Consider the following 27849-nt stretch of genomic DNA (forward strand, 5'->3'; position numbering starts at 1 on the left):
GGATGGAAGAAAGACAATAACAGAAAAGAAACAGTGTCACATGCTGTTGCTGTGTTTTGTATTAGTCAGACACATGTAGTCAAAGCATGGCCAGTTCTCCTATGACAAGGCGAGCATTCTCCTCAGTAACAAGAGGAAGTATTTGCTCAAAGATCCGTGTTTTAGCGCTGCCTGAGCCAGAATGAAAATTGAAAAACTATGACTTGTCAATGAATTAAGCATGACTCTTTAAAAATTACAAATACTACATCTCAAGCATGGCGTACTGTATTCTGCACTGTGTCACGACTCGAGCAGTAATAAGCTTGTCACTGAACAGTGCCAATACAACATTTTTCAGTAGCTGTTTCAATACAATGTTGCATTTCCAAGTACTTTAACAAGTAACAAAGCACTACAACACCAGGTTTAAAACACAACAGCTGAGCGAGTTGGGGTAACAAATGTCCTCACTCTCTTAAGTTCTGTTGAATTGAATTTACTACATCTTTGCATAGGAAGTTGCTGCACTGCATTTTCTTCTAGACAAATATTTAGTAAAATAATGTCATTCATTACCATGTCTTTTACTTAAATACTGTATAGTAGACATGTGCCGATATTGAGAATGAGGACATACGTCACGGTAGCTTGCTGTCACGTGACGAATTGAGCCCGTCCACCATTTTGGGATCCTACGCTATCGGTTGCCAGGGGCAACAGTGTAAGAGCGATACAGAGACGGAGCAGGAAAGACGGCTAGAGGAATTATAATAGAAATTACTAGAAAAATTAAGAAGAAATGGAGAAGAATGCGGCAAAAGAAAAGGGTCCTTACAGGGAGAAACTTGCTACCAATGCCAAACAAAAATGAAAAAAATTTTTTTACATTTAAAATGTTTAAATACGAAAAAACTGTAACACATGGTTCCTACGATTTAAATGACAATCGTGTGAGACACTGGAGCAGTTTTTTACACAGCAGTGTTTTCCAGGCATTCTAAAATAGTGCGACAACCTCCTCTACTACCAATACGCTGATTTCACGCAGCCGTTATTTTGAAATCGAAAGCGAGGCTCCGGTGGGAAGAAAACCGGAAGTGTCGCCTTTAATCACAGGAGAGTCGTGAATGTGACAGCGTATTGTTGTGTTTAATGATGTTGTGCCAATTCTAAAAATGTACAAACATTTCTTTCATACTTTAGACTATATACAGTGAAATTCATTTATAAATAAAATAATTTTTTTATATATAATTCAGAATGTAAAAAAGAAGCAGGAATGAACTATATACATATCCTATATTGGATATTAACATCCAATAGTGTAAATCGCGGCAGCAGCTTCAGGTTGGTAATCCAAGGCATTGTTGTTTATCTTTACTTCCGGGGTTCTTCCCACCGGAGCCTCACTTTCGATTTCAAAATGGCGGCTGCGTGAAATCAGCATATAGAGAGCCTAAGTCCCTCCCCTCCGCTTCCGGCTCATGGGACCTTATTTCGGAAAAAATATATATGGTAGTCAATGGCGAGAGACAACTTATCTTTTTATTCCGTCTGAACTGTGCCCTGAATTACACATATGATGTTTGTTAATTTAAAAGATAATTATGAAAGTCAAGAAAGTCGCAGTGTGTCATAAAACAGAAGAGTAACATTTAGTTTTATGTGAAAATCGCTCAATGAACTACATCTCTCGTCTCGCACTATGTACAGTCTGGTACAAAACACTCAGGCATGACGGCGTAACGTTACGATTAGAACTTAAGTCTTATAATGTAAGACTATAGAAAAAATGACAGATGTTAGCTTCAGTAAAGTTAGCTTCATTCATTGAGAGAAAAGGTATGACGTCACATGTGCGCCTTTTGGGTTTGTAGTCTTTGTAATTACGTATTTTCACAGTCTTACATCTCAACAGTTTTACATCAAACTGCGACTTTCTTGAGTTTAAAATGTATCTTTTAAATGGACAAACATCATATGTGTAATTCAGGGCACAATTCAAACGAGATCAAAATATTTGTTGTCTCTCGCCATTGACTACCATACAATATTTTTCCGAAATAAGGTCCCATGGTGGTTCACCGGAAGGGGAGGGACTTAGGCTCTCTATACAAACAATGAACGGTGCTGGCGGATATCCTCCAAAAATGGCGGAAAGGGGAGGATGACGCGGTCTCTGGGGGCGGGGCACTGTGTCGTGACAACATCTCATTCTCAATAATACGGTAATGCGATATCACACGATAATGAACATCTTGTGGGCACTGTAAAACACTGTGTACAATTTCTTATTATGAATTATTTCGATTGTTTTGCTGTTTGCTGCGTCAATGTAAACAACAACACGGATGAGAAGCATGGTGGAACGAGTGAAAGAGATGTGCTGAATGAAAATGCACATTCACTCTCTGACAGTGCAACTTTCTGTTTCTGAACACTAATGTTTCAAACACTCAATCAGATGTTTGTATTTGCAGTGGTGTTCATTGCTTAATTTTTTACTTGAATACTTAAAGGTTATTTATTTTCAAACTTAAACATTTTTACATTTTAATCTGGATTTAAACATATCCTAGCCTAGATATTGTTTGAAAATATTCTGACGTTAACATTAGTTAATTTATTAGTTATTAGTAACTTAATTCAATACCGTGATAAAACCTTCATCAATTATTATTATTATTGTATGAAAATTTGATACCGTCACATGCCTACTGTATATAAATTAGAGTGTTTTCAAGTTGTATTTAGTGTAAATTATAACCCTAATTTAAATAAATTATAACTAATTTAAATATCCGAGAAATATTTTAAGATAAATACTGCTAAATCAAAAAGTGGGAAAAACAGCAAAATTACTAAAAATGATTTTTTGGGGGGGGGGGGGGATTACAGTACATCACCAAATGATCTTGTTCTGACGGATAAATTTACATCCCACCATAACCTGTTTCACTTGGAAATGTGCCACATTATGGAAGTAAAATACTACTGCTCAAAAGTTTGGGGTTAGTAAAAAAATAAAATAAAATAAAAATAAAAAATCAGTTTTTTCAAATAAATGCTGTTCTTTTGAACTTCCAATGAATCCTGAAAAAAAAAATATCAGTGTCCACAAAATATTAAGCAACTGTTTTCAACATTAATAATATTAAGAAATGTTTCTTGCGCAGCAAATCAGCATATTAGAATGATTTCTGAAAGATCATGTGACACTGAAGATTCATTTTGCCATCACAGGAATAAGTGACAGTTTAAAATACATAAATAAAAAAAAACCGTTATTTTAAATTGTAATATTTCACAATATTACTGTTTCTACTGTATTTATTCATAAAAAATAAAAAAAATCCTACCAATCTCAAACTTTTGAATGGTACTGTATGTTGCCGGTACTGCATGCTTCATGTCGACTTCACCCTTAACCTGACTCAATTACTTACTTGTCTGACTTGACCATAAATAAACTGCTTTACATCCTAAGCAACTTGACAAGAGTTTCAGAGTAGCTTCCACAGCAGAGAAATTGACATGATTATGCAGATAACATTTCAAATGCACATAGAAGTGTTAGGCAATGCATTTCTATCAAGTTATGCACATTTGTAGGAGCACGACCACATTCAAGTTTAATTTCTCTTCCAAATGCAGAGACTAACCCAAGGTCACACAAAGTTATATTTGTATTAGTACAGTACACTACACAGCTAAATTAACTAGTATGAAGTGATAAGGATGTGACTGAGCACACACACACACAGTGGGTTTAGGGATGTGTGTTAGGATGGCATCGGTGATTCCACTATAGACAGACACGACCTAGACAAACACACAGTCAGGCAAAGATTCATACCTTCCAGGATGTCTGAACACAAGTCACCAATGCAGGGAGAAGTGGAGGAGAAAAAGACAGTATTGAAAAGCGAAACATGAGAGGTAAATAAGTAGATAAATGGAGTTTCACAACCCTTCAATGATTTTAATCAGTTATTGGAAGCTAAACAAAAGGATGAAGGAGTAATTTCCTTTAAAAAGAGAATTTGGATTTAGTACGATTTTTCCAAACCGCTAAAAGCCTCACATTTCAAAGCCTCAATGTAAGCCAGCGTAAGCCTTCAATGTTGTTTAATCATTCAAGTCAAGGGTGGGCGCAATGAACAATTTTGTTGTTGTAAGTTATTTGATATCACGGTAGTTGTACATTTCATAATGTACTTATTTTGGCTTGAAATTCAAATCGTAAAGTACATAACTATATATAATATAATATAATATATACACAGTACTGTGCAATTAGGCACGCTAGTATTTTCGCCCCAAAGAAATGGTTTTAAGCCAGTTATTCATATCTTTTGCTGTAGTGTTTCAGTAGGAAATATCAGTTTACATTTCCAAACAATAATTTGGCCATTAATTGTAATAATCCAGTGAAAATCCAGTGCTCCACACGGAGATCTGATCTCACCATCATCGAGTCCGTCTGGGATTGCATGAAGAAACAGAAAAAAACTGAGACAGACTAAATCCAGAAGAACTGAGAAACCTGCCTGCAAATCTACCTGAAAAACTATGTGCAGGTAGCCTAGAAATCTAGACGCACCCTAGCGGCAGCAAAATGTATTTCGCAGCCAGGTGGGTCTAGCAACTCTCAATAGACCTTCTAGCTGCAAAAACCTAAATTGGGTCAGGCCAATCACGTCGTGTATAGAGTAGGCGGGGGCGGGCTTAACATATGACGACAGAGTTGCGACGGCTGCCACTTGAAAACAGAATGACGGCAGTTGCTGATGGAGAACAACGGTCTTTCGAATCGGCTTTGGCCGCGACTCTGGAGGACTTGGAGTTAAGTTTTTCTTTGAGAAAAGAGCAAAGAACGGCACTTAAGTCAGTCTTAAAAAAAGGAAGATGTGTTCGTCTTTTTGCCGGCCAGATATGGCAAAAGTTGAATCTATCAACTAAGCTCCGCTGTTGGGAAAACGCTCTGGTTGGTTGAAGCGCTGTCCTATTGCGTGCAGAGGGAATTTGAAAGACAGCCGTTTATCCCGCCCCTCGGAGTGAGCGTGTCTATGGTGAGTTTCCAGACCTAACATCTTGATGTAGGTCTGGCTTGCCAGGCTAATGTGCAGGTGTACCTGGACAAAAGCTGTTTTAAACAAAAAGGGTGGTCACACCAAATATGGATTTGATTTAGTTAATAGAAGTTAATTGATAAATAAAATCTATTTCTAACATTATTTTTGAAAGCATCCTCACTACAGCATTTTAACACAAGGGCGTAAAACATTTCACAGGCAGGTTTCTTCAAGCGTCTTGGAGACATTGCCACAGTTCTACTGGATTTAGTCTGTCTCAGTTTTTTCTGTTTCTTCATGTAACCACAGACAGACTCGATGATGGTGAGATCAGATCTCTGTGTGGATCATGCCGGCTATCGTCAGATTCCTTGTGCATACAAAAATCGCACTATATTACAATTAACAGTAAAATTAATGTTTGGAAATGTAAACTGATATTTCCTACTGAAACACTACAACAAAATATATGAATAACTGGCTTAAAACCACTTCTTTGGGGCGAAAATACTAGCGTGCCTAAGACTTTTGCACAGTACTGTACATATACATAACCCTAACCCTAAGGCCAGTCAACTTCCTCCACACCAAACTGCCCTATCCATGTCTTTATGGACCTTGTTTTGTGCACTGGGGAACAGTCATGCAGGAATAGAAAAGGTCCTTCCCCAAACTATTTCCACAAAGTTGGAAGCATAGCATTGTCCAAAATGTCTTGGTATGCTGAGGCACTAAGATTTGAATCCACTGAGCTCTTCAGAACGACCCATTTTTTTCCCCACAGGTCCAATTGGTCCAATTGAAACACTTGATTTCCCAATACTTTTGCTCATACACACAATTATAGCGCCCAGACGTAAGATTTCTATGACTACACAACTCAACTGACATGTCCAATCCACTCACCGATCTCTTCTTTACAGCCCTCTATCTCCAGCTGTAGTGTGTCCTCTAGGTTTTCCTTCAGGCACTGCTCTGCCTGAATCTGCTCCTTCAGGAACAGAATTTCAGCCTTCAGCTTCTCCTCCAAATGCTCCGTCGCTGTGCTTGCAGAAACAATGTCCTCCCTGTACTGCAACACCAGCTTCTGAAGTTCCTGTGTGGAAAAATTACATAAAAAAAAAGACTATAATGTTGTTTACTGGATAAGCATTTGAGTCTTATTTAAAAAAAAAGTTGGCACTGACAAAACAACTTTTTTATATAACTTTCTAAGATTTTATTATTCATTTCTCTATTTTTCATTTAAGATATTATTAGGGCTGCCCCCTAAAAGTCAACTAGAAGAGGTTTGGTCAACCAAAATTTTATTAGTCATTAGTCGCATTCACACAAAAAAATCCACAGGAAGAGGCGAATTCACACATTTTGTGCTATTATTAGCTGCATATCTGTGTTTGTGTGAAGAGCGCACTTACTGCTTGAGCGCGTCACAAAAATGAACCAAAACTCAGTGTATTGGGCCAGTGCAGCAGTCATGAAAGTTAATCATTTGCATGTGTTTTTAAGCCTTGCCAATGTAAATATTTAAGCGCAAGATAACGCTAACAAGAACTCAATTCGGTACTCGTGCACTGTAAGAGGATTTGTGCGCACACATCCGAAGCGTGTGCCCTGAAAGCTACTTCTCAAAAACAGAACTAACTTCAGTATTCGTGTGCTGTCTATGTCTTCTTGCACTTGAACGGACTTATTCACACAAAATTGCCAAAATGCCCAACTTGCCGAGTATCCTAGTAAACATAGTCGGTTATGCCTTAAATGAACGTAAACAGTTGAGAAATTGTTTTAACAGTATATTGGATTTGTGCAGTCTGTCTTAAAGTGACAGCAGTCTAATTTACTGCTGTGGTCTGTGTCAATGTTAATCAAACAACAAAAGTAAAAACAATTAAAATATATTAAATAATTTTACATTTTAAATATGTTTTTTAACTTTTAAGGATTATTCTATATTTAATTTATACAGTCAGTGAAGAATATTCAGTGTTATTTTACGTTTGATTACTTTCTTCAATTATGTACCTGAAACCCTGTTAGACCAACCTGAAAAGTAGTTTATTTCATTTGAAAAAAAAATTCTATTGTATTTATTTGTGTTATTGCTTATAATTTGATTATTTGTTCTTATTTTTATAATGACTGTTTACTTAATAATCTTAATAGTCCTTAATAATAACTTAATTTTATATAGGCTAGTTTTTGCTGTGGTATCAAATTGAAATCAGTGAAATTTCACTAGCATCTGCAATTTGGTGTCATAACCTTATTTGCATGGGTCAAACACAAAGAAAACAATAACTATTTTAATGAATTTATTTATTTTGTGTGGTGGGGCTAGTGAAAATATAGGCAGGGCAGGTACAAATTTTAACCACTGGCCCAACCTTAAATCCTTAACGTTGGCAACTCTCATCCGTGCTGTAGTACCTGTACTGTGGTCGGCATGTGAAAGTCCTCTTGCTGCTGCAGCGTCATGTGAAGTCTGTGTTTACCCTGAAGACTCTCATTATCTTTCTGCAGTCTGTTCAGCTCTTCAGTCACCTGCTCCCTGGACTGTAGCAGCACAGCCTGGATATACACACACACACACACACCACTTAACCTACAAAACCCACTGCAAGCCACAAATGTTTTCTAAAGCATATATCCATTTAAAGTGGAAAACGATCCATTATAAAAGAGGATTTTCAAAGAAAACTGCCAATGAAAATATCAATGTGACACTGAGAGATTCACCACGCATTCCTCAGGTAATAAATAACCGACAGAACCCTTTCCAGGGCAATTTATTCGGGGATCATGTCACACCAGAATAAAGTTTATCACTTTAATAGTGCAACTTCAGATTTCAACCAGATGTGCCTCAAGCAAGCGCAGAGGCCATGAACATATTGCAGTCAATAGTGAATGCCAAAATACACTTTAGAGCATTAGTACATGAAGACATTGAAAATAGGTCTAGATCTATACTGAGAGGTTCTACATTAGATGTTTTTCTATGGAAAAAACGAAACATATGCTCTCTAAAGTCCTCAAGCAAAGCAAGTGAATGTTTTTGTGTAGTGTGTAAGTGAGTGTATTTGGTCATACCATCTGTTCCTGGGTGTTCCTCTTGGCCTGGCTGAAGGCCTGTTGGAGAGCGTTTACGAGAGACTCAGACTCCTGAACTTTCTGCTTCAACTCTAAGATCTGTGAGCCAGACAAATGAAAATTACTGAAGTCGTTTGACTTGGAAGAACAGTAACATTCAGAGCAGTCTGTGCATTCTTCCCATTTAAACACTGGCTTTGTTTAAAACAGTAGTCAGCAAAGCAATATTGCCTTGTAAGGTACACTAGTGTTAAAAAAGGGTTGATAAGAGTTTTCTTTTAAAAACATAAAAAAAAAAAAAATCTTATGCTCACTAATGAATGCTGCATTCATTTGAACACAAATACAATTTTAAATAAAAGTTTTCTATTTTAATACGTTTTTTTAAATGTAATTTATTCCTGTGACTTTCCAGCATCATTACTCCAGACTTCAATATCACATGATCCTTCAGAAATCATTCGAATATGCTGATTTGCTGCTCAACAAATATTTCTTATTAATCTTCATGTTTGAAACATTGGTATTGCTTAATATTTGTTGTCGTCAATCGCGACACACTTTTTTCAGGATTCTTTAATGAATAAATGCTGTTCTTGTGAACTTTCTATTGTTTTGATGTGAGGAACCATTTTAAAGATGTAACATTACAGCAGTTTCCTCACTGTATATGATGCCCCAATTAGCACATGTGATCCCATCCATGTTTACCCTGTCAATGGGTTTGTGCTTCCCTAAATCCATCAGAGAGATCAGCTTTACCTTGGCAGTAGTTTCCTCATTGGCCTGTTTGATAGAGTCCTCTAACTCCTGCCTCTCATTCATCGTCCGTTCCAGCTGATCGTTCGCCTGCCGCAACATGACCTGAAGCTTTTTAACCTGAGTGCAGAGGAAGTTCACTGTGTAATAATTACTACAGATAATACTTTTGAATGATTACAATAGGGGTCTTGTACGTCATTTTAAATGGCACAAAAAGTCAAACCTGTTCTCTTGTCTCGGCCTCTTGTCCCTGTATGACCTGCAGCTGTTTCTCATAATTAGAGCACATATCACATCGGCGCCCCAACTTCCTTCCAGCGTTCTTCAACTGAGGTGAAACCACACCAAAAACAAACATAAAACGTGTTATGAAAGGTTGGCATATTTGCTGATCCATTAAAAACAATCGCATGCTACATTGTCACGTGAACTTGTTACATTGCATGTTTAAATCAGCAAGAAGTGTCGGCTTATCGTCTCACACTATATCACCTAAAGTTCACAAATCTTCACCACACTGATTCAAACAAGTAGCTAACTTCTGAGCTTGTGAAATTTAACAACTTACAAGAACCAGCTCAAGAGTCATTTGAATTGAACTATACTACTGGTTGTGCTTTGTTTCTGATTCACCAAAAATAACCAGCTCGAAAGATTTATACGTTTATGAAATTAATGCCCTGTCCAAATACCCACACTTGCAGTCTGTTCCACTTGAGAGCGTGTGCACGTGATATGAAGTGCGTGCGCAAGACTGCCCCACGTCTTAAAAATGTCAAAGTGCAGTGCCCTTAATATGCACTAAACCCACACTATTGAGGCCAAGCATATCCCATCATGCATTATGTTCTGCGACTCATGTGCCCCGAAATCGCGAGATGTTGAGGATAACATTCCACTGTAAGTTAAATTAATTAGATATTACATATACCCTACTCATCCTTGCACCAATAAAATGTGCAACACTTTATGTTTTACTACTAAATTATGTGCATTTTGTACAACATTTGCAACTGCTTTTTATCGCTTAATTAGAAGCACCACAATTTTAAAAGTTACATAGTGACTACTGAACAGAAGTTTATTTTAAAAAGCAAAGTATTAAACATAAAAATAAAGCTCTGTAAACGCTTGCATTTTTTGCAAGACTATAAGTGTGTCCCATCGGGTCATCAAAAGTTCTACACACACACACTTGCCATCTTCACGCCTACTTGAACACTTGGGCCAAATACAGAAAATATGTCATGCAAGTAGACAAGTGGTCAAGTGCAAAGACCGCAAGTGTGGGTATTTTGGACAGGTCAGAACTACACTGGTTGGGTTGGACTTCTGATTCACTAAAAATAACCAGCTCAAAACAGTCATTTGTTGGTGAATTAAACTACCCACATACTGGTTCCAGCCAAAAAGAGTCATTTGTGTGCGCTTTGTTTCTGATTCACTAAAAATAACTGGTCTAAAAGAGTGTAGGTTTCTGATGGCCATATAAAAGCATAAGTAATACAAGTAGGTCCAACATAATAAAAAAAAAACTGATATACTGCACACAGTATAAATACTGTGTAATAAAAAAAATATTACAAGCAATATAGATGGTTTTTGTTTCAACCTTGTAATATTCAACAACCTTGAGTCTTCTTTTAGATCACAACATATTTTCACTAACAAGGCTACTGTACAAAAAACAAAACACAGAGCGTTTTGTCAAAACACTGTTAAAACACTAGACAGCTCAGTCAGCGAATATGAAGAAATAAACAAAAACAGCAATTCAAAGCATTTACTATCTGACCTCTTGCTGCAGCAGATTCCACTCGCTCTCGCTGACCATTCGGTAGCCAGTCGGAGGCAGGTAAGCCATATCGGCCGTATGAGAGATGCTGGACAGGAGTGATGCGGTCTCCTCCTGCTCTGGGGTCATGGCCTTAATGGCCTTCTCCTGGTCCTTGGTGAGGTGAAAGTGTCCCGGCTGGAGGGAAGATATGGAAGAGGTGTCCATGCTGTCAAAGCCCACACAGTCTGCCCCCACTAGAGGACCAAAGTCTGACTCGTCCAGCTGGCTGGCGGACTTGGCTTTGTTGTTGTGTCCGCCCAGACCGTGAGGCTGTAAGGTCCCTCCTGAAGAACCCAGACTGTCTGTGGACTGAACCCTCCGAAGCCCGTCTTTATAAGGGTCAGAGCCGTCCGGGCGGCCCGGGGTGTCTGCGTCCAGAGAGTGCAAAGAGCTGTGGATACTGTGGCTGAGGTGGGACTGAGATCAAAAAGAGAAAGAGAAAACAAGATGCCCTGACTCAACTGTGCTGAAAGATGCTTTAACAAGTTAGGATAAAGAACTTGTTATAGTTCATAGTAAAAATGTTGGTGACTGAGAACGAATTTGAAAACGAAATAGTTTTGGAGGGCCGAAATCATTAACAGAAACGGTGACATTTAATGCATGCTTCTCCGATGGCACATTTTGCCTGTGTCAGAGTCTATTTTGTGCACACAACGTGGATAAACTATAATAGGTAAATAATAGGACACTAGGGCTGTCGACAATATCATTTTCTCAATTCAATCTTCATTTTAGTGAACTTTTTCGGATATTACCTTTCATGTAATGTTATATATGGCTGTTTGTGTATGTAAAAGGTCTAAGATCAAAGTGCACAATAAATGCAGTTGTTGTCTCCCAAAGAACGAACCGGTTCAGAAATGAACTGCCTAAAACGAGTCATCAGTAATTCCAGTCTTATTTCCTGCACAAACCTGCTTAAGTTTGTTCCTCTACTTTAATCCTCAAACACTGCAGTTGTAGCTAAAGCCTGGAAGTTTAGTTTGTGTTGTTGACATGTTGAGAAGACACTATCGCGGTTACGTTCACATGACATTGCTGTGCTGCGCGGTCGCAAAAGTTTATCATTTGCATGCGTTTTTAAACATTGCTGTTTAAAAACAAGTTTTTTCAACCGTTGATGCACAATAAGCAGCGAAAGAGAACTAATTTCGTTATATATCTGAGAGACGCACGCACATAAAGCCACTGCATGAGTAACGAACTGAGTTCTTTTTGCTGCCTAATTGGGCTTGAAAGGTTAAATACACATACTTATGTGTCAAAATGCCTGTTTTGCAAGTATCCTCTTAAAGCAGCACTCAGTAGCTTCGGGACTTCTTCGCTGTATTCTTGCTTTTTGCTCGCAGGTATCTCTCTAGAGCTCCCCCCACAGCTTCGGAATAGATATTTGACAACACTGTCGTAAAAACTCGTTGTTGATTCTCAGACAACAGAGGCTATAGATCAACGACATCAAAGCAGATGGGACGTTCTTTAAAACGTCTTCTTCATTCGGGTTCGGACAGCGTGAGGGAGCGCAATAATGACAGCATTTTAGCAGATTTCTTTTGGCCGTAAAGCAATTGTTTACATCGCGAGACCTGATATCACGCGATACTTCCTGACGCAGCGGTCAAAGTTGCAAGTGCGTATTTTCCGCTCACGGGCACCAGGGGGGTGCGAAACGACCACCATTCAACCCGAAATAAGTAATATAACCATTCCAATGACTCCGAAGCTGTTCAGTTAAGGTAAAAAAAGTTACTTAGTTCACCTTTAAGCACTGTTGTTCATGTCTTAAGTGAACAAACAGTTGAGAAAGAAAACACATATGAATGAATATATTGGATCCGTGCATTGGTCTTAAAGTGACAGAAGCCTAATATCCCTGCTGTTGTCTATGTCATTAATGCTAACAAAAGAGAAAATCTCTCACTGCTCTTGACTGAATCACTTTGGTAACTTTAATAAGAATAAATGTATATTTACACAATGAAGACTATGCAGTGTTTTTTATATATTTAATTACTTTATATAATTATAGTTATTATATTATAAAATAGTATTTCTATTTTTTCAGGTAGGTCTATTTCATTTGCTCTATTATAGTTTGTTTTCCTATATGCTTGTCATTTGTTTCTTTGATCCCTGTTTACTAGTCTTCAATAAGCTTGGGAGCCTTTTAGCAATAACTGTAATCAGAGCGGTAAAGTTGTCCCTTACATAATTACAGTAACTACAGTGTTACCTTTAAATAAATTAAAGGCACTTTTAGTTCTAGCTTTAGTGAGGTTTACAGAAGTGACATGGATACCTCTTCTATAGAGAGTCCGAGCAGAGAGTCCTCCACTGTGTCTGCGTGCTCCATCCCATCATCCTCACTTGCCTCTTTAGCCTGACTCAATCGCTCTTTCTCATCCTCCTCCTGGTAAAATGTATAAATGTTTGCATAAATGTCAGAATAACACTGAACTATCCAGATGCAACACAATATAGCACCAAGACAAATCCCCTCACTTTACATTTTGGATGGTTCACCCAAGTAAATGTCATAATTTACTCAAGCACAATTTAGTTTTAAATGTGTATGCAGTGACAGAACACAAAAGAAAATATTTTAAAGAATGCTGGGGTCCAAACACAACATGGCCACCATTGATTTTCAATGTACGAAAAAAAAGAAAAAAGATCTGAGTAAATGGTGACAGTTTTCATTTATCTTTTTAATAAAAAATGTTTTTCATTTCTACTGAGTAGTTCTGCCTACTATGAAATATCTACAATCCCACTGTAGCAGTTTAGGTTTTAGTGAGTCCAGAAAAATTATTCATGCATGCTTCTATACTTCACTTGAGAACTGCTTTGAGTCTGCGTTTACCTGGTCCCTCTTCTTGATCTCCTCCACCTGTCGCAGCTGCTCGGAGGACAGCACGCTCTCGATGCGCTGCATGTCTTGCATCAGAAGCCGCTGGGACTCCAGGAACTGATCGTTGGCACGCTGCCAAGTGTGTTTCAGCTGATTGTGCTGCTGCCGCTCCAACTCCAGCAGGTGAACCACTGAGAGAAACCAATTCAATCAGCTGAAATCAACTGACTTGCTACTAAATATATAAAGCCCTCTGACCTGTGTCAGTACAAGCATTTTGCATCTGTGAGTGAAAATGACTGTCTATTGAAAACAACAATTTTTTCACGCCTGTGCGAGTGACTTCTGATCAGAATAAAACACCATCTGCACAAACTTAGTGTATAAATTACATTTCACACTGTGATAAACAGACGTTGAATACCATATAAGTCAACAAAGAAAGTGTGCAAAAGTTTATTGGCATGTAGAAGAGCTTTCACACAGGATGCATTCGTTCATGCGAATGTTTCATATCCCTGTTTTCTGAGCAAATAACACCATGAATGATGAATTTTATTTTACTTAATTTTTTTAGAATGATGAATTTTAAAGACAGTGAGTCGTGTTAAAAAGTTTAACTCTTAAAAACAAGTTTTGTGACCTTGCATTATTTTTGAACAATTGAACAATGACAATTGTTCATTGTCAATGTTCATGTTCATTGTTTTTGAACAATGCAACTTCTGCATGCACCTCAGTGTATTAGGCTATATAAAACACTATACGTCATATTAGGAGGTGCATACAAGATAGTGCTTGCTAATAACTAAATCAAAGCTATTAAGTGTTATGACTATATAAATAGTACCAATTACAAATTTGGGGACAGTAAGAAATGATGTTATGACAAAAACAGTAATTGCGTGAAATATCATTGCAAATTTATAATAACTGTTTTCTATTGTAATTTTTTTTTTAAATGTAAATGATTCCTTTGGTGGCAAAGCTGACTTTTCAGAAGTCTTCAGTCAGTCACATGATTCTTCAGAAATCATTCTAATATGCTGATTTGTTGATCAAGAAACATTTCTTATTATTATCAATGTTGAAAACTGTTGTGATGCATAATATTTTTGTGGACACCATTATAGCATTTTCCCTCATGAATATTTGATGAAAAGGAAGTTCAAAAGAACAGCATTTATTTGAAATAGAAATATTTTGTAGCATTAAATGACTTTACTGTGACTACTGATCAATTTATTAGGTTAATGTGTGCTTGCTGAATAAAATAGGCAATTTCTTTAAAAAAAATTATGTAAAAAAAAAAAATCTTACTCAATTTTTGAAAGATAGTGTTTAGTCACCTTTCAGGTTAACTAAAATATTAGAAAATTTAATAATTATAATAATTATAATAATAATAAAACAATAAGAGGAATAAAACAAGAAGAGAATAATCATTTTTAATAAGTTTGTCCTATATCAGTTTCTCAACTGGTGGGTCATGACCTAAAAGTGGGTCACGGAGTGTGCAATGAAAAAATTACTTAATTCTAAATATTTTTCTGATGCAAAACTTTTATTTTGAAAGACATGCATGAAAAAAAAAAATGCACGTCCTGGCGAGTATTCACGTAAACACAGTCAGGTATGTCTTTATTGAACGTAAACCGTTTGTAAAAAGAAATCCTGTGGGTTCTAATGTATTGGCTACGTGCAGGTCTTAAAGGGCTGGACCAGCAGCATAATATTCTGTGTGATTAATGTTAATCCAACAAATTGGAAAAAGAAAATAGACAATAACCCAATGCTTGACTGAATAAATGTAATCTATTTAATAAGAATCAGTCTATAGTTAATTTATAGAGTGAAGACTATTTTTTCAGCTAGAGTAGGTCTAGCATTCAAAAAAGAAATTAAGCAAACATATTGTTTGTAACTTTCTTTTTTGCTTATTTTTAATAACAAAGATAAAATCTAATTAATTATCAATATTATAATTATAAAATGACATTTACATTTTTTTAAATGACTCATATATTGAAATAAGATTTTGGTCATCCCAACCTGTTCAGAATTGTGAAAGGTTAGTGAATGTTAGCATGATTGATAATAATGTCAATGTTGCAAACATAAGGACGCACAAAAATGGTCAAAAAGCAGGACAGGAACGTCATGCTGGTCAAGTGAGTTTTAAGTTGTTGTTTTTTTTATTAATTTATAAAACAATGAATTGTAAGTTCTGCCATATTTTTCAATTACTTTTATTTTTTTTTGTTTTTTTTCCCTTGGTATCGATTCAGTATCGGTATCAGGGTATTTTTGTCTGGTATCGTATCGAAGTCATAATTTTGGTATTGAGACAACACTAGTATGATCTTCATTCTATTCATCAGGATAAGTGTCCATGTTTTATTAACAGTCCATTCATATTGTGTATTTACCATGGTAACTGTAGTTCCTGTAAACTTAACCGTCTCTCATTTACTTCGTAAATGTATCTTATTTTCTATATTTTTGATGACTGTGGTGGCTTATACCAACTTAATAACTTTATTTAAACTAGTTTAGGACTGCTATTTAATAGCCTTACCTTATCCTGTTTATTCATAAGTGTTAGTGATATTCTGACCATTTATGCGTGTATGTGAAGTGCTTGTGTGTGCATCAACCACTTTTGAGAAATAAATTTGCTTGGTTCAAATTCCCAAAAATTTGGGTCACGGCTTAAATGACCATGGGAAAATGTGGGCGCCATGGCCAGTTGAGAACCACTGTTATATTTCAAATATAATTTATACCCGTGTACAAGTAAATCGGTTGCACTTTATTTTACAGTATGTGCACTTTCAATGTACTTACAGTGTACCTGCCACAAAAGTACAGAGTAGTGTAAGGTAACTACATGGGTTAAGTTAGGTTTTAGGGGTAGATTCAGGGTTAGAACCTAGAGTCATTACTACAATAAGGACATAGTATGTTCAAGCGAAACAGGACTGTGAAATAAAGTGCTACCAGTAAATCAATCAATCGACTGGGCCCCTAAATATTTGGTGGTGCACTTTGGGGTCACAATGTCGCCTAAACCAAAATGTAAATAGAGACGGTATAAAGCACGATGCAACCTACATGAAATGGCCAACCAATCAAGCAAAATAAGAAGAAAGTGTAAAATGACAAAAACAAATACAATATTGTATGAATTATAACTTTTCAGAAATGTTTGCGTATAAAAAAATTATTTTGTTCGCATACCTTCATGGAGTTCTTTCCGAAGTTTCTCTGCATCCTCTTGAAGGACAGATTTCTGGGTGTTGAGGACAGCAACATACATCTCTAAGTCTGTACGGCATGATTTCTCAGCCTCCAGGACGTGATTGAGCTCCTTCACCTGGGAAATAACCAAGCACATGTTTCAAACTTCATTTTTCATGATGAAAAGTAAGAGCACCCATTAACAGAAGCATAATCTTTACATTTCAGAGTAAAAAATCTGGCTTAAAATAAACATTTTATGTTTGGAAATAAACTGGCAGACTTCAGATCTACAACCTTTCGACTGGCTCGACACTGGCTCATTGACTTCCGCCAACTTTTACAAGACTCGACTGATTTATTAATCATTCCTGAGGCCAAAACAACATCATCACATAGTCAAAATCATAACTAAAGGCTGTAATGCAGATGCAACCTAGATTTATTTGGCCAGGTGTGAATTTGCCTATCAGAAGGTCATGGCATAACCACATTAAAGAAATGCGTCACATCTAATAATAAATGTGAACAAAACAGTCTGGCTCTCAGTTCCACTTTTCTATGCACGTCTAACCTTGGCAGCTTCAAGTTCCTTAACTCGATCTTCTGAGCTTGACAGTTTGGCCTTCAGAGCTGCGATCTCACTCTCCATTGGCATCACCACTGAACGTAACTTCTCTGCGTCCTCCTGAGCCTAGATTGATACAAACCCTTGATTAACAGACCAACATAATGCAAACACTGGCTTTGAGTCACGATTCCGAGACTAAAAAAACAGGGAATTAAAATCAGAAAGTAAACGCAAACCAGACCTTCTTCATCTCGTTCTCTAAATTCTCCTCCTCCTGTCCCTCAGTAAGACGGCGGCGTAGCTCAGCCACCTCTCGCTCCATCCCATCTCGGTACTGTGTCCACTGAGCACGGTCCTGCTCCAACTTCTGCTGGAACTGCAACTTAAATTCCCGCTCTGCATCTGAACACGCACGCCAAGATAAGGATGTATGCATCAAAACCATGTTCACAGCAGATCTTGCTAATCCTTCCTTGTCCAAGTATAGTTTACTTATGACGTTTATGATTTAACAAGCATCTGAACCCACAGAGGTACTGCAGCTTTCTGTCTGCACTTCTCTCTCTACAAATCATGCTTCTCTTGAATGTTCATTTATTGAAGGGGTCATATGAGGCTTTTTAATATTTTCCTTTAGTGTGTAATGGATCTGTTTGTGCCTGTACATGATCTGCAAAGTTACAAAGCTCAGTCTCCCACAAAGGGATTTATTCAATCAGAGAACACTCATCCAGACCTGCCTAAAATGCCTTGATCGAAGTCCAGATATTACTTCCGCTATGCCCGTCCAAAGGCAAACGCAAAGAAAGAGGATTAGGCTTCAGTGAATTGTGGAGATGCTGTGTAATTGCAAAAGCAAAACCGCTTTCTTTGGCCATCCAAAAATGGAAGAAAATAGGAATCAGTGGTTAAGATTTATTTATAACGCTGTTCCTGAGCAGTTCAACACAAAAGTTAACTTGTGTAAAGCACATTTCACTGAAAACAGCTGAACCTGGGAGAGTACAACGCCAGCTTTACACTTATTTTTTGCCACCTCAGCACTTAAATTTGTTACAGAGAAGATGACAAATTAAACTTATAACATCATATCTGAAAGGTAAAAAAATTCCACTGTGAATTGTTCTGCACGATGTCATTCTTTAGTCATGCCTGATCATCCTTATTTTTAGAATCGGACATTAGCTCGAGCTCATGCAGTAATACCGACAAAATTAACTGTGTGGTTATATTTGCTTTAGAAGCCTATTATGGCAAGGGTCGTTACATTTCAGACACACGCTTCATGTGTTTGGCCATTCACAACACACTGGGTGAGCTGGCCAATCAGAGCACTCTGAGGCTTTGTAGTAATCAGCGCATTTCAGATAGACTGGGAATAGAGGAGCTGTAATAATGTACAGAATGTAAAAAATAATGTGTTTGAGCATTAAAGCATGATCCATTACACCCAATAAACAAAACAATAAAGAACTTTTAAAATATCATCATGTGACCCCTTTAAGTATATTGCCTAATATGACAATACTGTCAGCTACCAACCAAGAACCAACATGTTACATGAGTGAAGTGCTTAATCACATTAAACATTTTACTGGAGAAAGATAGAAAGGTATGTTTTGCAGTTCTTAAATAGCAGGTTATACAAGCACAAAAAAACCAAAACAAAAAAAAACCCTCTCTTTAACAAATACACACACTGCTGGACAAAAGTTTGGGTCAGTAAGATTTTTTTTAATGTTTTTTTGAAAGAAGTCTAAACCAAGGCTGCATTTATTTGAACAAAAACAGTAAAAACACTAATATTGTGAACAATCATGAATCATTACTCCAGTCTTCAGTCACATGATCCTTCAGAAATCATTCTCATATGCTGATTTGCTGCTCGAGAAACAATCCTTATTACTGTTGAAAACAGTTGTGCTGCTTTTTTTGTTTGTTTTTGTGGAACCTGTGATGCATTATTTTCAAGGTTCTTTGATTAGAATGTTTAAAAGCAGGGTTATTATCTTCAACTAAAACTATTAAATTTAATTGAAGTAAAGCTGAAATAAAATATAAATATTAGATGAAACACCAAAAAGAAAAATGAAAAATAAAATAAAATGAAAAACGAAATTTAAATGTCTTGGCAAGTAATTGAAATAAACACTAAAATTACTAACTAACTGGAACTAAATAACTAAAACTAAAAGAAAACCAAAAGAAAAGGAAAATAAATTAAACCAAAATAGTAATATTAAAAATAATTGTATTAAAAATAATAAAAGAAATTCACATGATAAAATTACTAAATAAATTAAAATTAAGATAAAAACTGAAAATACAAAAATATAAAAATAAAACCCAATTCAAAATAATAATAAAAAATACAATAGTATACATAATACAAAACTAACTGTTTAAAAGAGCAGCATATATTTAAAAGAAATCTATTGTAACATCATATATGTATTTACTGTCTCTTGATCAATTGAATGTGTCTGCTGAATAAAAGTATTTAATAAAAGATAAAAAAAAACACATTGGTAAAACTAACGTAGAAAAACATCAATAAATGGTGCCATCTATTAAGTGTTTAATTGAGTGGCATAAAATTGTGCTATTTAACATTTTGCATTGTGCTTGCAAAAGTTATTTCACTTTTTATTATTCCTCAAAGCCATATTAGTATCGTAAAGCAGTTTAGTCAACTTCAGGGTAGTGATGAATGATTTAGTTATCGTTTCAAGTAGCAGAAATAGCACAATAAATAAAGCTTGGTTCTGAGTATCGGTTATCAGACACTTTAGCATAAAAATAATCAGAATCCTGTTACCTTTCATAATAGCCTGCAGTGAGGCCACCTCCTCCTGCCACTGCTGCTTGACCTGGTCGATGGCTTCCTGCTTCGTGCTCTCAGAGACGGTGGCCACCGCTTTAATGGTCTCCATCTCTGCTCTAGCCTCGGTCAGCTGGTCCTGCATCTGGCTCACCTCTGCCTGGGCCTTCTCCAGTATAGCAGTCTGCTTCTTCAGCTCCTCTGAGAGATTTACAGGACAAGCACAACGGTTCATGTAGAGGAACCGACAGGTTCAGTTCTGTAAGGCCTCCTGAGGCATTTGTTTTAACTCCTGCACTGTGTCCTAAATATATGATCTTTATCTAACTTAACTGGACCCTGTTTGGACCTATATTTATTGCTGTTCCTCTTGTGATCTGATCACCTGACACATTTATACCAGGTGTAAAAGGAGCCTTGTGTTCAGATGCCTGGTAACATTGTTTGAAATGTTTGAAACTTATCTGGTTTAGTACTTTCATCCTGCCCCAGAACAGATTAACAATGAAATGATGAAACACTGATCTATAAGACAGCTGAACTGTTTTCTAGTTGTTCAGTCTGTGTGCATCCAGGCGCAATGTGTAATGGATTTGGTTACTGTACATGTCTATAGAAAAGGTAAGAACTGGTTTGAGAAAAAGTCAGCGAGTGTAAAACCCACATGTTTTTTTTCCTTTAAAAGGTGCAGTAAGCTATTTCCACGAAACATTGTTGAAAGTTTTCCTTGTCGTTCGCTCATCATCTGCGCTTTATTTCGCTTAGCTTTATTTTTTATACGCTTCTGCTATGATAAAGAGACATCTGCTCTTGCACTGCATGTTCATGCATTTTGGGGGCAGAGCAATGAAGGGAGGGGTGTGTTTGTTTGGGTTGATTTCAAATATCAACAGTGTTCAACAATGATTCTAAGGCCTCGTTTACACTGTCAGTGAACTGTGACCCAATTCCGATTTTTTGCTCATATGTGACACAGATCGGATGTGTTCTATGACCGTGTAAACAGGAAAAAAACGCATGCATTCGGATATTTCGAAATCGGTTTCAGTTCGGTTCATATGTGGAAATAAATCAGATATAAATCAGATATGTGCCAATGCGACTGTCATGCAAACAGGCAGATTGAATTTTCTGAGGCATTAGGCTACGTATCCGCGGTTTAATGACGAGAGAAACCCCGACGCGTGTCTGCAAAGGGACGGATGGCCCAACGAAACGTTGTTGTCGTAGGAGAGGAATGTGGACACACGTTGACACAACATATCAAAGGTTGGCTTGCTCATCCTAAAATTTCGGACCCACTGCTCCTCGTTAAAGCCCGCCACGATCTCATGAAAGTGCGTACTATAGCATGAATATTATTTCTTGTGCCATTAACGCCAAAAATAGCTTTTGTGTGCATATGATACGCAGTTTTCGCGTGCATATGATATGCACTTTATGGTGTGTAATACGCACGCACTCCACACCCCTAATCCTACCCAAGGGGTTTACAGTGTGGATCATGCACGCAAAAACTATTTTTGCCGTATAAATGGCACAAGAAATTAAATTAGTGGTATAGATACGCACTTTCATGAAATCATGTTTTATGTTCCCCACCAGTCCTGAGTTTTCTCTCGCACACAATAACTGAAGCATATGCTTAGGCTGCAATGATGGCCCTTTTCCTCCTCCGCCGCCGCCTCAAAATCATGGTGATATTTGGCGAACTTCGCATATATTGCAAAGTTAGCATCAAGCATATTTCACGTTCATCCATCTGTGCAAGAACCCCCTTTAAGCATGCGCAATGTTCCAGATAGTATGTCAAGTGTAAACACATGAATCGGATATGGGTCTCAATTGAAAGAACATGTAAACTGACGGTCAAAAAAACAAAAAAACAATTTCGGATATAGGCAACAAATTTGAATTGGGCATCAAGACCTGCAGTGTAAACGAGGCCTAAGAAACCGCTTACTGCACCTTTAAAAACCCACACATAAGGCAACAATTATTTCCTAGAAATAGTGTTCAAATTTCTTGGAATTACAATGGCTCCAAAAAGGACACTTAAGCCACGCATCAAAATATGTGAGTGTCACTGAATTAGATAACTTTCACAAAATGAAGTTAGGTTAGGTTTAATTGATTATACTACAAAATGAAGGCATAAAGTGAACACATTGGAGACCTTGAGGTTGTCAAATGGTAGTGGAACATGTTCATAGCTAATGTGATGAACTACACCCCTGGTTACTCTGCAAGGACACTCCGTGTAAACTTCATACAGCCAAAAAAATAAAAATACTAAAAAAAAAATATACTAAAAATAAAACGAATAAAAATATTTAGGCCTAATAAAAATAAAATTAAAATAAAGTAAATAAAACAAAAATAAACAACCAAAACAATAAAAATAAATAAAACAATAAAGACATAACACACACACACACATATTTAAAAAAAAAAAAATATATATATATATATATAGTTCATCAGCAGTTATTGTAAACAATATATTACCTTCTTTAGACAGATAAAGTTCCTTAAACTTTGCCCGCTTCTGGTTGAACTCCATCTCCAGCTGTTGTTTGAGCTTCAGGAAGTCGGTTCGATCCTGCTCTTGCTCGGCCGCGCGCTGCTCCAGAACTCCTGCCAAAACAACACATCGTCCATCGGCACCACACATTCACAAACATCTACACCTCCACAAACATCTACACCTCCAACCTCTGAATGGCACTTTGGCTACGTACACCCAAGAGTAAAATGTGTAAATAATGCATTGTAGACAAGCTGTATATTATCCAGGTAAACAAGCACAGACTCTAGTGCCAAGTCCAAGCCAGTACAGCCACATAGGACAGTCAACCGCAAGTCTGTCCTGACAGTTCACACATCTCTATCATTAGGTTTTACTGTTATTAGGCCTAAATACAAGATTTTACAAAAACATATTTGCTGCAAATGTCTGCAGCAAAAAGACGACTACACCCCAAAGCAACATCAAGCCTTTAGGGATGACAGATGAGTGTTATTTGGTTACACCAAAAAAAAAAATGTAACTCAACTGGATCAAAGCAGCAAGTGCATGCATAGATTTGCATAATAATTAGCTTCCATAAAATCTCACTTGAGCTAATCTATCTAATCTCACTAATCATCATATTTTGAAAAAAGAAACTGCACTTTATGGAGCACAAATAAGTCCATCTAATCACAAACTTTTGTGTAATATTTTGGTTAAAGTGCTAAAGTAGACTTATGCAACATATTCTACTTCATATACTTTGAAGTATGTCCCAATAATGGCATGTTCTGAAAAACATTTAATATTTTTTTTAATGCTTGTGGCATATTACATCAATCCATGATTAAAATCAATATGTGCATCAAAACACTATATGAAAGTAAATGCACGCAAACAATGTCATCAACAGCAACATCACAAACAAGAACCTGTAGACATGATATGAAATCACTTTAAATATATAAAAATAAAAATAAACATAAACATTCTGTGCTGATAGTCTAAAAACACTGTCAGTCCAGCTGTCATCTGCTTATCACTGGATGCAACATCATCATGTTGACCATATAAACACTTTTCTGTGTACCGAAAAGCAAATGTTTTGTGCAAGAAGAGTTCTGTCAGAAGCATCGACTCATATCAAGCATTAAAGCCAAATTTGAGAACGTTTTAATAAATATGCAAATAGAGGTGTAGTCTATCTGTCAGCCGGTTGACTGTTGCTGGCTAATCCGTGGACGAACAGGCCGCAGGCCTACAACGAGCACAGCTAAATCAGCACAATAAACCTCTCTTTGTGGAGAAAGGCGCTTACCGTCATGTTGAGGCGGCCGGGTGGATCCCGAGGCCTGCTCGGCCATGGCTTCCCGGGGCTGAGTTAAAAAAAGCGGCTCTCTGAACGGAAAGTGAGAAGCGCCCAGCAGAACAGGCTAATAGAGACAGAGCAACGTCATTGTAGAAATAACACGTACTGCGCATGCGCACACCAAATGGGCGGAGCTGTCTTGACATTACATTTGCGTTATTGCGATTCATTTATTTTATAATGCAATTTTAATTATACTATTTGTACTGTATATTTGTATAACTTATCATTGATTATATATATTAGTAGCATTTGTAATAAATACATTAATAAATAGTTCATTGAATATTTAGATGCAACACCCAATTTAACACAAAAATGCACTTACAAAAATGTATTAATTAATAAACAGCTCTCAAATCATTCAGGAAATTTTACACAGCACAGCCCCAATAAAAACAACTAACCAACCAAACTGAAAAAATACTGAATGTACAGCTGGAATTGCCACTTTACCACGATAGATAGATAGATAGATAGATAGATAGATAGATAGATAGATAGATAGATAGATAGATAGATAGATAGATAGATAGATAGATAGATAGATAGATAGATAGATAGATAGATAGATAGATAGATAGATAGATAGATAGATAGATCATTCTTCTGTATATATATTTAAAAAAAAATATTTAATGAACTATTCACTGAATGCTCAAATGCAACACCAATAACAAGAATAAATTCACACAAAAAGTAAATTCATAAATAAATAGCTCACAAATAATTCAGTACAGTAGGCCAACTGTCAAATCGATTAATCACGATTGATCACATCTAATAAAAAGTTTGTGTTTATATAATGTATGTGTATATAAATATGTATATTATGTATATATCCATGTGCGTGTGTGGGTATTTATACTTAAAAAAGTTACGTATATATATATATATATATATATATATATATACATACACTTTTATAAGTATAAATACACACACACACATATATGGATATATACATATATACACACATTATATAAACACAAACTTTTATGTTAGATGTGATCAATCGCGATAAATCGATTTGACAGCACAATAATAATAATCTCATGAACTTTTCACTAAAAGTCTAGTGGCCCTTTTTTTGTACACACACACAAAAAATAAATAAATAAATACCTCAACGCAGAGGCCACACCCATACACCACTTAAAATATCTAGGGTGCAAAACATCACAGCCTACTTCCGCTATTCTGCATATAACTGAATCAAGCATTTAATATGCTATCCTCTCTCTCTCTCTCTACTAAAAAACTGTTGACTAACAATACACAGTCTCACAGACCTAAAGAACAAGATATATTACATATTCACATTAACATTAGCTGCCATACAAAATGAAAATTACATACAATCAAAATCATGTTTTCAGCACTTTTGTTTGTTTGTTTCAAAAGATTTACATATAATTTAAAGTCATTTTTAAAATGTGAAAAATGTGGTTTGCATTGAGCCCACTTTTTAGGTATATGGTATTTTCCTAATAAAATAAATAACAGTATAACATGTTCTTCTTTACATTCCAAATTGTCATTCTGATTATAAAAAAAGCACATCAAAAACACACATTTACCATACTGTGACGAGGCGTCACTCAAATTGGAATCCATCAGCAAGCTTTTATTAAAATCGTGGTCAAACAGGCAATGGTCAGATACCAGCAAACACAGCAACGTAGGACAGACACAGTCGTGGTCGAAAAGCAGGCAGGAGATCAGGGCAGGCGGAGAAAAATCACATATAAGAAACAAAGCAGATAGTCCAAAAGGCAGGCAGCAGAGAATCATGAATAGGGAACAGACTCGGTCACAACCGGTAGGAACAGAATACAGAAATAAACGCTCAGAAATGCAAACCGTGGTAATACAAGACTTTGCAAGGAAGAGTGGAAGAGAGACAGTTTATATAGGTCCAAGAATGAGCTACAGCTGAGCAACGTAATCAGTGCCAGGTACGGGGCTGATGGGAAGTGTAGTGTGTGAGTGAAAAGTCAATATTCGGGTGAGGGAGCCCTCTGATGGTCAAAGGAGGGAATCATGGAGTTCGTCTCTGTGACAGAGCCCCCTCCCTGCGAGCGACTCCTGGCGCGCGGAGGCAAGCGACGCCGGGGTCTCCCACGTGGTCGAGGGGCCGGCCTCTCCGGATGGGTTCGGTGGAATTCCTCCACGAGATTGGGCTCGAGTATATGGGCTCGAGTATATCGTTAGCATTGACCCAAGAACGGTCCTCTGGACCATAACCCTCCCAATCGACCAGATACGGGAGAATTCTTCCCGGCATCTGGAGTCCAGCAGTTCTCTGACCTAGTAAGCCTCCTCGCCCTCCACCATGATGGGTAGGGGATCCTGACCACCGGACACCTCCTCATTTGTACCAACAGCGGGCTTGAGCAGAGATACATGGAAGGTGGGGGAAATACGATAATGATTAGGCAGGGCAAGGCAGAACGAAACAGGTGTGATATAACTGGTAATTTGGAATGGACCCACGTACCTGGGACTGAGTTTCTTGCAAGGAAGCCGAAGACATAAAGTCTCTTGTGGACAGCCACACCCATTGACCAGAACGGTACTCAGGACGACGATGATGATCAGCTTGTACTATTTTTCAGCGAATGGCGTGTTGGAGGTGAATGTAAGCCTGATTCCATGTCTCCTCACTTCTACGTAACCAGTCATTCACCGTCGGGACATTAGTGGATTCTCCAGACCAAGGGAATAGAGGCTGTTGAAATCCCAAAATGCATTGAAAGGGGGTCAATCCTGTAGATGCCTTTTGGATGGAATTCTGGGCATACTCAGCCCATATTAGGAAGCAACTCGAATCATCCTGATAATGATTACAGTATGATCGAAGGAAACGGATGAGCTCTTGGTTTAGTCTTTCAGCTTGACCGTTGGATTGAGGATGGTCTCCAGACGTAAGACTGACATTGATATCAAGTGACTTAAAGAATGCAGACCAGAGTCTCAACGTAAATTGAAGGGCTCGATCGGAAACAATATCCTCTGGTAATCCATAGAATTGGAACACCAAGTGACAGATGTTCAGCTGGGCGGTAGGTAGCTTGGGTAGAGGTATGAGGCGGCAGGCCTTGGATAATCTGTCTATGACAGTGAGAATTGTGGTGTGACCATTAGAGACTGGTAGATCTGTAACAAAGTCGATGGCAATGTGGGACCAGGGGCGTTGTGGAAGGGGAAGAGGTTGCAGCAGGCCGGCCGGAAGTTGTCTTGATGGTTTCTGTGTATTGCAGGTTTGACATTGGTGGACAAACATGGTGGTATCTCTGCACAGGGATGGCCACCAGAATCGGTTTTGAAGGAGATTGATAGTGGCAGTAATACCAGTGTGACCAGAGCTGAGCAGAGAATGTACCTGTTCTAGGACTCAAATTCTGAGGGTTTCAGGTACGAAGACTTTATTAGGTGGACATTCAGCTGGAATTTAGACCCGAGCGTTGGCCTGTTCAATTTCAGTCATAATATATCACTGGACGGGAGCAACAGCGAGGTCGGGAGGCAGAATTGTTTCAGGAAGTTGGGGAAATCGATTGAGCTCATACTGTCTGGAGAGAGCATCCGCCTTTGTGTTCTTGGACCCAGGACGATACGGGACCACAAAATTGAAGCGGGTGAAGAACAGAGACCAGCGAGCTTGGCTGGGATTGAGTCTTTTGGCAGTTCGTAAGTATTCCAGTTTCTTATGATCGGTTAGGACTGTAAATGG

At 37.4% G+C, this 27849-nt stretch overlaps 1 protein-coding gene and 1 long non-coding RNA gene across 2 annotated transcripts in view; one reads left to right on the top strand and one right to left on the bottom strand.

Moving 5' to 3' along the window:
* Nucleotides 1-24205, bottom strand: part of rabep1 (rabaptin, RAB GTPase binding effector protein 1) — a 29957-nt gene extending 5752 nt beyond the window's left edge. Inside the window, exons 1-14 of the mRNA XM_082170091.1 lie at nt 24063-24205; nt 22741-22869; nt 20230-20433; nt 17653-17813; nt 17415-17534; nt 16841-16976; nt 13613-13791; nt 13049-13159; nt 10708-11166; nt 9136-9240; nt 8913-9029; nt 8151-8249; nt 7488-7628; nt 5964-6153 (exon numbers count right to left, since the gene is read on the bottom strand). Coding sequence (XP_082026217.1) covers nt 5964-6153; nt 7488-7628; nt 8151-8249; nt 8913-9029; nt 9136-9240; nt 10708-11166; nt 13049-13159; nt 13613-13791; nt 16841-16976; nt 17415-17534; nt 17653-17813; nt 20230-20433; nt 22741-22869; nt 24063-24108 — 2197 coding nt within the window. The 5' untranslated portion in view covers nt 24109-24205. The remainder of the gene's footprint in view (nt 1-5963; nt 6154-7487; nt 7629-8150; nt 8250-8912; nt 9030-9135; nt 9241-10707; nt 11167-13048; nt 13160-13612; nt 13792-16840; nt 16977-17414; nt 17535-17652; nt 17814-20229; nt 20434-22740; nt 22870-24062) is intronic.
* LOC309499096 lies at nt 2-5535 on the top strand. The gene is made up of 2 exons (XR_014206143.1): nt 2-4562; nt 5112-5535. It is a non-coding gene; the product is annotated as an uncharacterized lncRNA (long non-coding RNA).
* Nucleotides 24206-27849: the final 3644 nt, after the last annotated feature.

The sequence above is a fragment of the Leuciscus leuciscus genome (assembly GCF_965113295.1).
Source record: "Leuciscus leuciscus genome assembly, chromosome: 5".
NCBI classification, from domain to species: domain Eukaryota; kingdom Metazoa; phylum Chordata; class Actinopteri; order Cypriniformes; family Leuciscidae; genus Leuciscus; species Leuciscus leuciscus.